At 33.6% G+C, this 15,279-nt stretch overlaps 1 protein-coding gene across 2 annotated transcripts in view; it reads right to left on the minus strand.

Annotated features, from left to right (window-relative positions):
- DACH1 (dachshund family transcription factor 1) overlaps positions 1-15,279 on the minus strand; it is a 428,688-nt gene that overhangs the window by 45,828 nt on the left and 367,581 nt on the right. For both annotated transcript variants that reach the window (XM_055359454.2, XM_031001245.3), the window contains one exon: positions 7,377-7,528. In XM_055359454.2, the coding sequence (XP_055215429.1) occupies positions 7,377-7,528 (152 nt within the window). The remainder of the gene's footprint in view (positions 1-7,376; positions 7,529-15,279) is intronic.

Here is a 15,279-nt window from a genome sequence, read left to right on the forward strand (position 1 = left end):
TTTGTATCAGTGCATATCAGTAGGAGTCCAGTGTGAACAAAAATCTGTACTAGAGCCAAACTGATGCGTATGCAAAAGTATGTTACCGCCAGTGACAGCTCTGCTTCAAAAAATACAGAAAACTGATTAAATTTCAATGCAGCAGGGGGCTGGGAAAAGCAATAGGATGTAGTGTTCACAACATATACAAATCTTTAGGACACCATTGTAGCCATCAATGATAATAACACTTTCAGATTTGTGTAACTTCTGTAAAATTTCCAGGTTGATCACGTGCAAACGGTCACATTAAATGCTGCATCTCACTTGGACATGCAATATCCAGAAAATGCTGTGGCAAAAATGTGAATGACAAAAAACGATAGAAGGTTTAAAGCATGATTTTTTTCTCCAAGGGGAGGATGGTTCTTAGGATACTGAAGTTGGTTAATGACAAGTCTAATGAAATACTTTAAGTTTATGCCACAGCAATGGTGAGAGACAATAGTTGATTGACCCCAAATTTTTTTTCTGAGTGAAGCATAATGGTTGTTATACTACATAAATGTCATTGTTTTCTAAAATAATCTAATTTGTAAATTATTTTCATCGTTTTTTAGAGATTGAGTTTTTTTTTTAAAGGGCACTGTATCTAGCAATGTTTCTACTGTTGATACGGCTTAGAAAGTACAATATCTGTCTATATAAGAAGACTTCAAATAATACTGCTAAGAAACATTTCTTAAAAACCTAGCTAGATCCTGGAGGAGAAGCTTACTTGATCCATGTTTGTATTTAACATAAATTTATTTCAGAATCAGACAATATCTAAGGTTTCTCGAGTGTCACTGAAACTCATGTGATAAAATTTGTTCTCAATAATGTGTTGCTTCTAATGAAACTAAAACACCTTAGTTGAAGAGGATTTTAGCAATCACCATCCTAACCAAATACTTTTAAAGATGAGAAAACCAAGATGCAGAAGAATCAAGAGACTGACTGAAAATCCCAAATACTGAGTTGAGTGTGCCTAGATCAAACTGTCCAGCTACTTAGTCTTCTTTATTATTCTTTTAATGTTTCCCTGGTCTCTTTTCAGGGAGAAAAAGAATAATGTCCCTTGGAATGAGGAACTTTTGTAGACCAAAAAGCAAACAAATAATCAATAGTACGGTATTAACTGACTTTTTTTTTTTTTTTTTTTTTTTGAGACGGAGTTTCGATCTTTTTGCCCAGGCTGGCCTGCAAATGGCGCGATCTCGGCTCACTGCAACCTCTGCCTCCCAGGTTCAAGCGATTCTCCTGCCTCAGCCTCCTAAGTAGCTGGGATTACAGGCATGTGCCACCATACCCGGCTAATTTTTTTTGTATTTTTAGTAGAGACGGGGTTTTGTCATGTTGGCCAGGATGATTTCAAACCCCTTACCTCAGGCGATTGACCCACCTCAGCATCCCAAAGTGCTGGGATTACAGCGTGAGACACGGAGCCCGGCCCAGCTGACACATTTTCAGAGAAGCTTTTGTAACAAAATATAATACCATACTCTTTAATGCTATGATTATTGTCCTGCAACGCCGACGTATGACAGGAACAAAGAAGAGAAGACTCATAATATATAATTACAATTGAAAATAAAAACATATAATGTAGGGCCAATATATTTGATATTAACTTCCCCATATTTTGAATTCAACGTCTATTTTGTTGGGGTTTATGCAAAGTCTTCTCCTAATTAATTATATTATATATAATTATGTATTATAATTAAATTATGTATCAATAATTAAATTATGATTAAATTTAATGTTACAGTTAAAATTATTATATTTATATAAAAATTAATATAATAAATAACAAATAATACCTTATAATAAATAATATATTAATATAATATAATAAGTGAATACATAATAAAATTATAATTACAATACTTTTTATAATTATAATTTTATAGTTAAATTATAATTAAAATTATGTATTAATGTAAATAAGGAAACTATTATTTTATTTTAAAATATATTAAAAAGTAAAGTAAAATTATTGGCCATGATATTGAAATGTAAAGAACTGAAGATGGATAATCAGAGTACAGTCATTCACCTCCATAACAACTTTTTGGTCTGCAAGCATATATGATGGTGGTCCCATAAGATTATAATATCATATTTTTACTGTACCTTTTCTATGTTTAGACACACAAATACTTGCTATTGTGTTACAGTTGTCTACAGTATTCAATACAGTAACCTGCTATACAGGTTCATAGCCTAGGAGCAATAGGGTATACTGTATAGACAGGTATATACTAGGCAATATCCTCTAGGTTTGTATAAGTGCATTCTATGATGTTTGCACAACTATAAGACTGTCCAATGATTCATTTCTCAGAATGTATCCCCAGCATTAAGTGATGCATGACTATAGTTCAGTCTTATACTTAATTCTTTTTCATTTTCTTCCCACAAACACAGAAGTAGAGAATAATTCCTCCTAGATACCATGGTTGGATTATGTCCATTTACTAGGCTATGGTGAATCAATCTGGAGCTGCCATTTCTTGTGTGTGTATGTGTTTTTAAGATAGGGTCTCACTCAGTCACCCAGGTTGGAGTGCAGTGGTGCCATCATAGCTTACTGTAGCCTCAAACTCCCAGGATCAAACCATCCTCCTGCCTCATCCTCACGAATATTAATAGCTGGGACTGTGGGCATGCCCCATCATGCCCAGCTAATTTTTGTATTTTTGTAGAGGCAGGGTCTCCCTATGTTTCTCAGGCTGGTCCCAAACTCCTGGCCTCAAGTGGTCTTATTGCCTCAGCCTCCCAAAGTGCTGGGATTACAGGTATGAGTCACAGCACCCAGCCAAGCTGAAGCTATTGTGGTTTTAACATATGTTTTAGGTCTTTCTTGTTTGCTTAATTCTTCCATGTAGGTAGACTATAGTGAACCAAACTCCAATCATATATCCCCTCATGGCAAATATCTTCAATGCTAACTTCACTCCTAACTAAATTTTATATTCTCTACTTAAACTTTACATTTTCACTTTTTAGTTATTTACCTATTCTTATTTTGTTTGTAAGCCACTTTTTAAAGCCTTTTTGTAACAAGATAAACAAAGTAAATAATTAGCTCACAACCCTATGTGCCAAAAGGTTCTAGATTTAAAAAAGTGAGTAGGCCAGGGCGCGGTGGCTCACGCCTGTAACCCCAGCACTTTGGGAGGTGGGTGGATTAGTTAAGGTCAGGAGTTTGAGACAAGTCTGGCCAACATGGTGAAACGCATCTCTACTAAAATTTTTTTAAAAAATTGCCAGGTTTGGTGGTGGGAGGCTACTCCCAGCTACTCAGGAGGCTGAGGCAGGAGAATCACTTGAGAGGCGGAAGTTGCAGTGAGCCCAGATGGTGCCACTGCACTGCAGCCTGGGCGACAGAGGGAGACTCCGTCATAAATTTAAAAAAAAAAAAAAAGAAAAAAGAGTAAGCAGAATTATCCTTTGATCACGTTCTAATGGTAGCTCATGTTTGACGGTGTCATATCCAGTTAACTGACACTAAAATTTTAGTCTCCTTACATAAAATCTCACAGGTTGTTCTCCATGGACAGGATTGAAAGAGGAAGCCATAATGAAAGATAGACCACAATGAAAAAAAAAAAAGCCATATAGAAAAAATAAAAGCAATTCTAAAAATCAAAAACTGAACTGTATCCATATTCTTCACTAAATTAAATTACTGTTTTTTACTCTAGATATCTGTATCCATTATCACTTTTAATTTCTAAAACACTCAAATGTCAGGAAGTAGTATAGCTCAAGCAGTAACAAAAATCTGGTGCCCAATTTTTTATATATATAAATTTTATAAATTTCTAAATATAAAATTTAAATATAATTTTTTATATATCAACATAGGATTTTTTACAGGTCTTTTTTTTTCTTTTTACTTCATTCATTATAACTTTTCTTTTCTTTCTTTTTTTTTTTTTTTTTTAAGCTGGAGTCTTGTTCTATCGCCAGGCTGGAGTGCAGTGGCGCAATCTTGGCTCTGCAAACTCCGCCTCCCGAGTTCAAGCGATTGTCCAGCCTCAGCCTCCTGAGTACCCGGGACTACAGGCATGTGCCACCACACCCAGCTAATTTTTATATTTTTAGTCGAGACAGGGTTTCACTATATTGGCCAGGATGGTCTCAATCTCTGGACCTCGAGATCCACCCACCTAGGCCTCCCAAAGTGCTGGGATTACAGTCATGAGCCACTGCGCCTGGCTAACTTTTAATTTCTAAAACACTTAAATGCAGGAATTCAGGATAGCTCAAATAGTTAACAAAAGTCTGGTGCCCAATTTTTATATATATGTACATTTTATAAATTTAAATTTTAAAATAAAAATTTAAACACAAAATTTTCACATATAATTATAGTATTTTTCTATAGATCTTCTTTTAAAACACAAAGAAATAACTGACAAAAATTTAATTTTGATGATGATGTCATGGAAAGGACATCTGTGGTAATCATTACAAATTTAAAAATCCAGGCTTTTTAAATTATAATATATAAATTATTGATCATTAGAACAATAACACTTTATGAAAACACGTTATTTTAAAGGGCTTTTTGGTCATTAATTTTAATAAAAAATAACATCTTTAAAAAATGGAACTTTAAACTTACTACACAAAAAGTATGTACCATTTTGGCACAGAAAGCACAGAACCCTATTATATATAATTGAAACTGCAGAGGAAATTGAGGTAGGCAGAATGTAATTACCCATATTAGAATTTGGACAGCAATCACATTTATACTGTATACCTAATAATCCGGGGTCATGACTGTTTAAACATTCCATACCATTCCTATGATAATACCATAACTCAGTAAATGTGACAATAGTAAAAGAGTTAGCATCTGCAAGTTTTCGTAAAATGATATGAAATCATTACTAACAACAAATGTGTGTGTGTTTGTATATGTATGTGTGCGTATATATATATTTATAATATACATGTGCATGAAATTCTGTAGGATTTTTAATTTTTATTTCACCTTGTGGGCACATATGTACATGCATGTATAAATATATGCATTTGCATATTAGACATACATATAAATATATGATAACTGCATCTATATATACACATACATATAAGTAAGATTGAAGCAGACAAGCTAAATTTATGTATTTATTTATCTATCTATCTATCTATCTATCTATCTATCTATCTATCTATCTATCTGTCTATATGAGATGGAGTTTCACTCTTGATGCCCAGGCTGGAGTGTGGTGGCACAGTCTCAGCTCACTGCAACCTCCACCTCCCAGGTTCCAGCAATTCTCCTGCCTCAACCTCTCGAGTAGCTGGGATTACAGGCACCTGCCACTACGCCTGGCTAATTTTTTGTATTTTTTTTTTTTTTTAGTAGAGACGGGGCTTCATGATGCTGGCCAGGCTGGTCTCGAACTCCCGATCTCAGGTGATCCACCTGCCTTGGCCTCCCAAAGTGCTGGGATTACAGGCATGAGCCACTGCACCCAACCCCTAATTTATTTTTAATAAAGCGTTCTTATTTTGGGTGTTCTAACTTTATCAGTCCCAGATCCCTATAATTTGGGAATAGAAATAAATTATTTAGCTTGTCTTGACCATTGTCCTTTTATCTACTCTTTTGAAAATATATCTTCAAAGCATATGGTAGGAAAGGAGAGTATATTAAATCTAGAGCCACCTACAATGAATAATTTGTCTAAAATGTGTACATTTTAAAGCTGGAGTGTTCTTTTTCTTCTTTTCTTTCTTTCTTTTATTTTTTCTTTTCTTCCTTCTGAAATAATTATAGTTTGAGGTGATGTGGATAACATTCCTAATCTGAGTATTTCTGGTCCGTAGAGTGTGGATGAATACTCCAAACTGAGAGGATTTGACTTTGAAATGTAGTGGTCATATACAATTCAAGAGTCCATGTGTCAAACCTGCTCTTCAGATGAGCATGCTGTTTTACACTGATGAAACCCAGAAATGTTTTCTCTGCTGCAACTGAAATTAAATCCTCACAGACCTGGTTAAAGAGCTTTCAGTTAATGACAATCCATGCAAATAGCTTTTCTTTTGCTTCATATTGAGTTTTATACATAAGAAAATGAATTATTCCTTTACTTTTCAGAACATAAATTCAGAAATGTTAAGGGATATTTTCTGAAAACATTTACCTTAACATAAGAAAAATTCATTAAAAGCACTATCTTATAATAAACAATAATATGGGTGAAATTTAGAAAAAAAAGTCTTTTGTTTTATATAATCGACTATTTGGCCATGATTTAGTATAGGCTGGATTGATGATTTTCAATTACTGAGTTATAAAACCTTAAAGTTGAATACAGTTCTGGAGACTCTAATTACATTAGTATTAAAAAATGCCATATTAATAGATGAGAAGATATGTTACATTAAAGTCCTTCTGTTATGTCCTTGGAGAGGTAAATAAAATTAATTACATTTCCACTGGGGGAAACTTTAATATGATAGGATATGTGTACAGAAAAATATTACTGAGGATGGAATGTTAGAGTAAAAGAATTTTTTTAAAAAGGAGCTTACCAGCACACTATCAGCAACTTGTGCCTACTACTCACTAGCTACCCAAATATGGAGAAGTAGATGACAAAAATCTCCATCTGGGGTCCACATGATCACTTCATGTGTGGGCAAGAAAATTGTGCTTTCTTCTATCCCAAACACTCTTATTATCTTGGCTCCACACTCTATGTTATTGTTAACTGTAAGTATTTTTGATTCATAATGTACTGTACATAAAATATACATCCTGAGGACCACATAGGAAATCCGTGGAAAGTTTGGTAAGGCTTTTTGAAGTCTAGTCTTTGAAGAAATTCTATTAATTGAAACAAACTTATTTATGAAAGAAGGCATTTTTTTGGATTCTTCTAAATTAGACATATTTTAAATGACTAAACATATCATTTCCTCACCAGAAGGCCAACAGTTTAAAAATAACTAAATATTTATTAGAACTAGTGTGCCGTTGTTTAGTAAAATCAGACAAACTTAAACAGTTAAATTCCTCCAATTATTTGGTAATAAAGAGAGCATTTTAGACAGAATGAATTTTAAAGGCCTATGTCATTTTCATCTAAGTTTTTATTATGGCTTAATATACATATATATGAGTATATATATATATATATGAGTATTTCTAAGCTAATTTGATTAGTGTAACAGGTTTAAAATCTAAGTTGCTTAAAGAGTTTAATACCATGTTTCAGTCAGTCTAATGAATGGATTCAGTAGGAACAGTATAAATTTTGGAAAAAAAAAATCTACAACAGGGTGTTCCATATGTCTTTCTTCCAGGTTGTAAAAAGGCCTACCTGTATGTTAGTCAGAAGAGTCTCGATGGAAGACAGTCCATCAGGAAACAGAAAAGGAGATGGAAAACCTGGAGGCAGTGGTTGTCCATGCCCAGTTAGAGAGAGTTTGTCAAGGCTGTCTCTTGCGGTTGGTGTAGAAAGCGGGGTCTCATCTGTATGTGATTGAAACAAAAATATAGAACAAGTTACGCTTGTCTGTTTTTATTAGACCTCAGTAATGGCTTCCCTAGTGGTTTCCAGAACATTTATTGCAAATTGGTTCCTGCTATCAGGAGAAAATGCTTTCTGCTGAATTTTCTTTAATGAAAAAGCTGTGGAGATACAACAAGATAACATTAATGAGTAACTTTATAAGCCTTTTAAATGCAGTCTCTAATGAGACTGAGTTTACAGTGCCATAGAATCTTTTTAAAACAAATATTATCTCATATATAGTTGTGATAATATATTCAGGCTGACTTTATGGGCACCTTCCCAATTATCTCCTTTTAGTTTGTTCTGTTTGGATTGACAATAGAGTATTTCTAGAGCTCCATATAAGAGAGCGGCTTTGTATATTAGGAAGCTTCTTTCTCTATTAACCCTTCCTTTATATCAATGTTTGTTCAAATATATTCTTAAGGAATTTACAAAAGAATGTAAAGTTAAAATCTTTCACTTTACACATAAAAAGAAAAACTGGAATCCAAATATGTATTTCTAAATTATAACTGAATTATTCATCATCATTAAAATTAAAGACCTAATTGTTTTGAACTTGAAGACCTTTTACCTTCATATTGAAAAATTATAGCTTCCATACATAAAAAACGGTATAAAGGAAGAGTAATAAAATGCTACTTCTATAACAACATTCAGGGAATCAAATTTAAAAATCCCTTCAAAATAAACTAGTCTTATTGAATATTCTTCAAAATTTTAAGCAATTTAGAGTAACTCATGAATACAGATTCTTTTCACCTCTCACAGTGAAATCCTTTTATTCAGTTTTTTTTACTGTTTAACCATTTTTACAGTTTCACATAAGATGGATACAAGTTACGGCTTATTTTAGTTTATCATAATCACAGAGAAAATTTTATTCATGGCAGGATCCTCAGTTTTATAAATATTTTCATATTTCACCCCAGGAAAATTAATCAGAGCAATGTATTTGCACAGTCCCGATAGTATCTCTCAATTTTGCAAGTGGCTAAAAACTTCAGCACACTTGCCTTATGCTTATAATTTGATTCCACTGTTCTCCTCAATCATTCTTTTATTTTTCATTACACCACCTAACCACACAACACGTTTTCCAATTACGTCTCTCTGGGGCAGAAATATTGTAGAAGCTGCCACACTTCCCTGTCCCTCACTAATGTCAGAACAAGTTAAATTCATCTCCCTCACCTTGCCACATTTCTAGTTAATAAACCAAAAGGAAAGAAAAGCTGGAGAGGGGAGTAACGGCCAGAGGGCCTCCTATTAACTGCACTCCTCTCACACTCACGACTTTGCAGTTTCTCCTTCTACTTCCTCCTATGTTAACTTACTGAGACAGATGATCTGAGGCAGCAAGTACTAGAGGAAGAAACAGAGTAAGCAAACTAAAGTAGGACTCATGTTATTTTTCTTTTTAACCACACTTGTCACCGGGGTTAAAGAAAGATGGCCATGCAGGGGCAGGGATGCTGCATGGCTAATGTGAGCAAGGTGATCTTGGACACCATTTACCTAGCTATCATAAATTGCTCTTCCAAACCAAGGCTGCTAGTGTTTTATCATAATAGCTCTGGAAAGGCACTTGTTAAACATATATGTGCATGTGAAATTGTTTAAGAATGGAGAGCAATATTTTTCGATCATCATCACCTTAGCTGTCACATGCTAAAGAAAATGTGGCTTAATAGATCATGGGGATAATAACTGCTTGTCTCTTGAAGAAAGGCATAGAACCAGATGACCACCTGAGGTTGCTTTCAGCTTTAGAATCTATGATTCCACAATTATTAAAGACTGTCCAAGAAAATAAAGAATCATATGTATGTGTACACATTTACACACATTTAGGCTATAAGTTTCATCATCCCCATGATTATTTGATTTAACTTCAGTGCATTTATGCTTGACTATATTTGGCTGTTGTATGGATTAAATCATTAAATCACTCATGATGCATAAATTTATGTAGCCAGTATTTATTTAACATAAACAATGTGCTGGATACTGGAGATCAAATGCTAAAAACACAACCAGAAAGCCTCAAGAGGCTCATGTAGCCTAGAGTGACTGATTCCAATTGTTAAATAGCTAATTCCTATAGCCACTAATACAGTTTTCCTTCACTCATTATTTCTTCAGATACTCCATTTATCCAAATGTAGCATTAAAATTCTGTATATATATATGTACATGTGTGCGTGCATGCCTGTAAGCACATTTTTTCCTGCAGCTGTTTTAATGGAACACTCATTTTGGGCCTCGTGGTTTCAGCTGTATGAGAATAGGCTATTATTTGTTACAAACTTATCTAATTGGATTCCTTCACTTATCATCTTACACAGTGAAGAGACTACATAAGGACACTTTAATTCAATATGTACATAAGAAATTAGCAAATTTGGGGCAGAATGTTTAAGAAGCGAAAAAAATGATTCTTAAAGTCAATACACAATTTTGAAAAGAACACAAACAAACTACTCGAAGATCAAACAAACAAGAATATTCCTTTGGGTCTCATGACCCTATTATCAGACATAAAGTTGTCATCTTGTGGCAATTAATATCATAGAAGATTTCGTTTAGCTCTTCCTACAAAGATTGTAATATTGGGACCATGGTTCCACCTTTTGAAATAAAAGTGACCTTTGATTTCCTAAATGTTCTAAGAAGATTAAAGCAAAAGTTTGAGAGGCCAATGTAGAAGAGAGTTTTGACATCACATAATCTCCACTGACTTCAAAGAGTGAATGATGATGAAATACAAATTCACAAAATACCTTATTCTCATTGATATATCTGTACATATTTCTAATCTTATCTTTAAGAGAAAGTTGGCTAGTCAGATGTCATGATTTTTGGATTAGTATAGCATTTGACAATGTAATTTCTCGCTTTTTTTGCTTTCTTAAAAAACATTTTACTTTAAAATAATTGTATACTTACAGAAAAGTTACACGAATTGTACAAGGAATTCCTTCATAGTCCTGTAATGTGTGAATGGCTGACCGCAAAATATATGTTTATTCATATTTCCTGACATGTAACGACAAGTAACGTTATTTTACTTTAAAAAAGGGTTTTCACAGAGGGAATTAAGTTAAGATCTTGAGATGAGGAGATCATTTTGGTTTAGGATGGACCCTTAATCCAATGGCAAGTGTCTTTTAAGACAAAAGCAGAGAAAGGTTTGAAAGAGGCAGAAGAGAAGACACAGAGAAGAGAAAAGGCAAAGTGAAAACCAGGCAGATATTAGAATGTTTCACCTACAGTTAAGGAAGGGAGACAACCACTGGAAGCTAAAAGAGATAAAAAATGGCCCTTGGAAGGAGCTCATTTCTGCTGACACCTTCATTTTGGACTTCTAGTCTCCAGAACTGTGAGAGAATAAACTTCTGCTGTTTTAAGGCACCAGGGTTAAGGTCATTTGTTATGGCCAGCTCTGGAAAAGTAATAAAACTCCAGTTCACCAACTGTTTACATTTTGTCACTTTTTTTAAAAAAATTCTCTCTCTGCTTCTCTCCCTCTCTTGTTCTGTGTGTGTGTGTGAGTGTATGTGTGTGTGTATGGTGTGAGGGAGGGTGCATATGTTTGAACCATCTTCCCCAATTAAGCCTTAAGACTTCAGTGTATATTTCTTAAGTACAAGGACACACTCTTACATAAACACAGTCCAAAATCAGCAAGAATAACATATGGAGAATACGATGATTTAATCAAGAGTCCACATTCCAATTGTATTATTTTTGAGATTTTTTGTTTACAGTAGTTACATAACAAATATTTTAACTTTTTTGTGACATGTTCTTAATGAGTTTTTTTTTTTTTATGGGCATGTAGTAAGCACGAAGTGGCCTCTAAGAGGGCCTGTGATGATTTCTTATCCTGTTAGTCACACCCTGTCTGGTCCTTTTCTCTTGACCTAACAAAAAGAATACAACAAACATGAGATGTCACTTCAGAGACAGAGATTTGGTTATAAAATGTCTAGCTTTCATTTCTCTCTCTCTTTCTTTTGCATTGCTTGCCATGGGTCAAACCAGTTGACATGACATGAGACAGCCCTGTGGAGACGTACATGCGACAAGGGACTGAGGGCCAACCTCACGAGTTGGGTTGAAAGTAGATTCTTCCTAACCAGTTAAAGCATTTATGGCTGCAGCCCTGGCTGACAGGTTGATTGCAATCCCATGAGACCTTAAACCAGAAGCACCCAGGGAAGCTGTACCTAGATTCTTGAGCCACAGAAACTGTAGGATCATAAAGGTTTGTTGGTTTAAGCCACTAAGTTTTGGTATAACTTATTACACAGCTATGGATAACTAAAACAGTATGTAACTTTTTCTCTGGCAAATATAATAAAAATAACTTAATGTTCAGTTAGTATTAGCTGCTTTGGACGTGGAACAACTTCTTTCTATTCAATTTCCTCATTTACAAAAAAAGTCAGGTTAAATGAGACAAATGTAGGACCACACAAATCTAAAATTCCACATTTTCTAATACTTTTTATAAAAATTTATAAAAAATTATTTAAGTGGGCTTCTCACCTATTTTGATGAAGAGTAACAATGTATCAGTTTGGAGTTAGAAATTTTAATAGTTTTAATATTATTAATTTCAAAGATTTATGAATATCTATGTAATATCTGAAAAAGAATGAGTCATACAAGTAAAATTTCAGAACAAGTTATTAATTACTTAGGTTTACAAGCTCCACTTTATAAGGATTCTTAAATTATCTTGTTTTCTTTTATCAAATTAGATCACAGTTCAGTCACCTATAAGGCAGCACTCCCAATACCTTTGATGGCAAATCAGATGCAGCAAAGAGTGCATCTTCCTAGGAAAAAAATTAAGCACTTTCAAAAGATGCAGTAACTAGAATACTGTTATTTTTTAGAGGACTACACATGGGTAGGGTCTGGCAGTTATGCTAGTTCTCTACATAAGTTGTTAGTGGAATGAAACCATTGCAATTTTCAGTTTTACAGTAGTATAAAACCATTGCAATTTTGATACTTTGAATTTTGATTTTTTTTCCTGGGTTAGCAATATGCAATGGTATGAAACCATTGCAATTTTCAATTTTACAATGCTATAAAACCATTGCAATTTTGATACTTTGAGTTTTGAATTTTGACTTTTTTTCCCCTGGGTTAGCAATATGCAGTATGTGAGATATTTAACACTTTATTACAAAATAAGTTTCGTGTTAGATGAAGTTGCCTATCTGTAGGTTAATGTAAGTGAGCACATTTCAGGTAGGGTAGGCTAAGCAATGATGTTTGGTTAGGTTAGGTGTACTAAATGCATTTTTAATTTACAATATTTTCAAATTATGATGGGTTTTATCAGGATGTAATGCCATTGTAAGTTAAGAATTATTTGTTTTTTAATTCAGTTATTTGAAACTATACTGGTTTTCTAAAGAAAAATAGAGCAGCACATATTATAATCTCGACCAGAAAAACTACTTAATAACATCTTAATAATTATATAATAAATACATTGATAATTATAACAACATACAGTCAATTAGAATAATAGAAAACAAAATGAGAAACCAGAAATGGAAGAGAAGAAAATGTTTAAAAATTAAGTCACTTATCAATAACTGACTATCAGTAAGATTGATGCCTCTGTAAGACAAAGTATTTTTCTCTCCAATCTTATCACACATAACAATTTAGCAGGATATCCTAAGGAACAATGTTGTTTAAAAAAATAATGGGCCTCTACTTTTAAAATGTTTTCTTTCCTGTTAATAAAATCTAACTCAGTTGTTATTTTCATAACTAATCCCTTTGGGTTTGGATTATATATTCTCTTTCAAGTTAATGTGTGTCTGTGTGTTTTGGTCTCTAATGTCTTTTATTATATCACAAATTCCAAATAGAAAAACACTCAATCACTTCTAGAAAAGCACACATTACAAAGAGATTCACAATTATTCATTTTGAGTTGAAGTATACAGTATTATTAAAATGGAAAATATCTCCATATTTAATGTTTAAAACAGATCTGGGAGTTTCCATGAAAACTCTCTATTTCTATACTGGCAAAGTGAAGAAGATTTTAGCAAAATACTAGAGAATAAAATAGTTTCCATACAGAAGTAAATAATTACTTATAAAAATATAAAATTTTATTATATTAATAAATTTCCATCACAAATATACAGAAAGATACATTTATAAGTGTTTTGGCAAACTCACTAGACATATTAAATTGGAGTAGAAGTATAAATAATCTATAGATTAAGGGTTGGTGCCTAAAAAATTTTGAAAATTATTTCCAGACATAAAACACAGTTGTTTAAACTGAGCTCAATTGTAACCTCAGTACTGATTCATTCTCACTCTAGGCAGTCTCAGCTTAATTTAGCAGTAGATACTAATAATAAATTTTACAGAAAGAAAAAATTACAGATATTGATGAGGGTGTAAAGGAAAGGGAATATTTGTACATTATGGTGAGAATGTAAATTAGTACAACCTCTATGGAAAACAGTATGCAGATTTCTCAAAGAACTAAAAAGAAAACTACTATTCGACCCAGCAATACCACTACTGGATACCTGCCCAAAAGGAAAGAAATCGTTATATCAAAAAGATACTTGCACTTGTATGTTTATTACAGCACTATTCACAGTGGCAAAAATATAAAATCAACCCAAGTGTCCATCAAGGGATGACTGGATTAAAAAATGTGATACAGGCCGGGCGCAGTGGCTTACGCCTGAAATCCCGGCACTCTGGGAGACCCAGGCAGGTGGATCACTTGAGGCCAGGAGTTAGAGACCAGCCTGACCAACATGGAGAAGCCCCATCTCTACTAAAAGTACAAAAATTAGTTTGGTGTGGTAGCATGCATCTGTAATCCCAGCTATTTGGAGGGCTGAGGCACAGCACAAAATTGGCTTGAACCTAGGGGGCGGAGGTTGCAGTGAGCGGAGATGGTACCACTGCACTCCAGCCTGAGCGACACAGCAAGACTTTGTCTCCCAAAAAACAAAAAAATTGCTATGTATATATATATACATATACACACAAAAAAAGATATGCAACATATATATATATTGTGTATGTATATATATATATATAGACAAAATGGAATACTATTCAGCCATAAATAAGAATGAAATTATGTCTTTTGCAGCAATATGACTGGATCTGGAGGCCATTATCTTAAAACAAGTCAGTTATAGAAAGATGAATACTTCATGTTCTCATTTATAAGTGGGAGCTAAGTAATGTGTACAAGGACATAGACTGTAGACTGATAGACAATTGAGACTCAGAAGGGTGTGGGAATGGGGGAGGTTCATGATGAGAAATTATTTAACGAGTACAATGTAGGCTTTTCAGGTAATGGATATCCAAAACCCTGACTTCACCACTATGCAGTCTAACCATATAATAAAATTACACTTGTACCACAAGAATATATACAGATAAAAAAAGGAGAAAAAATTATCAGGTAAATGTTTTTTCTTTCTACCTCCATCTTCTCAGAAAATAAGGAATTCTGAAATATCACATTAAAATTTATCAAAATGACTTTTATATATCTATGCTGATGCATATAAAATATCTAGAGGTATTTGGGAATAAAACTTATTTCCTATATTTTACTTAATGCCCATTCTTCAAATTCTGGATTTAAAGTTACTCCAGAAATTTTTATAAAATTGACACC

The sequence above is a fragment of the Gorilla gorilla genome, chromosome 14 (genome assembly GCF_029281585.2).
Source record: "Gorilla gorilla gorilla isolate KB3781 chromosome 14, NHGRI_mGorGor1-v2.1_pri, whole genome shotgun sequence".
In the NCBI taxonomy this organism is placed as follows: Eukaryota; Metazoa; Chordata; class Mammalia; order Primates; family Hominidae; genus Gorilla; species Gorilla gorilla.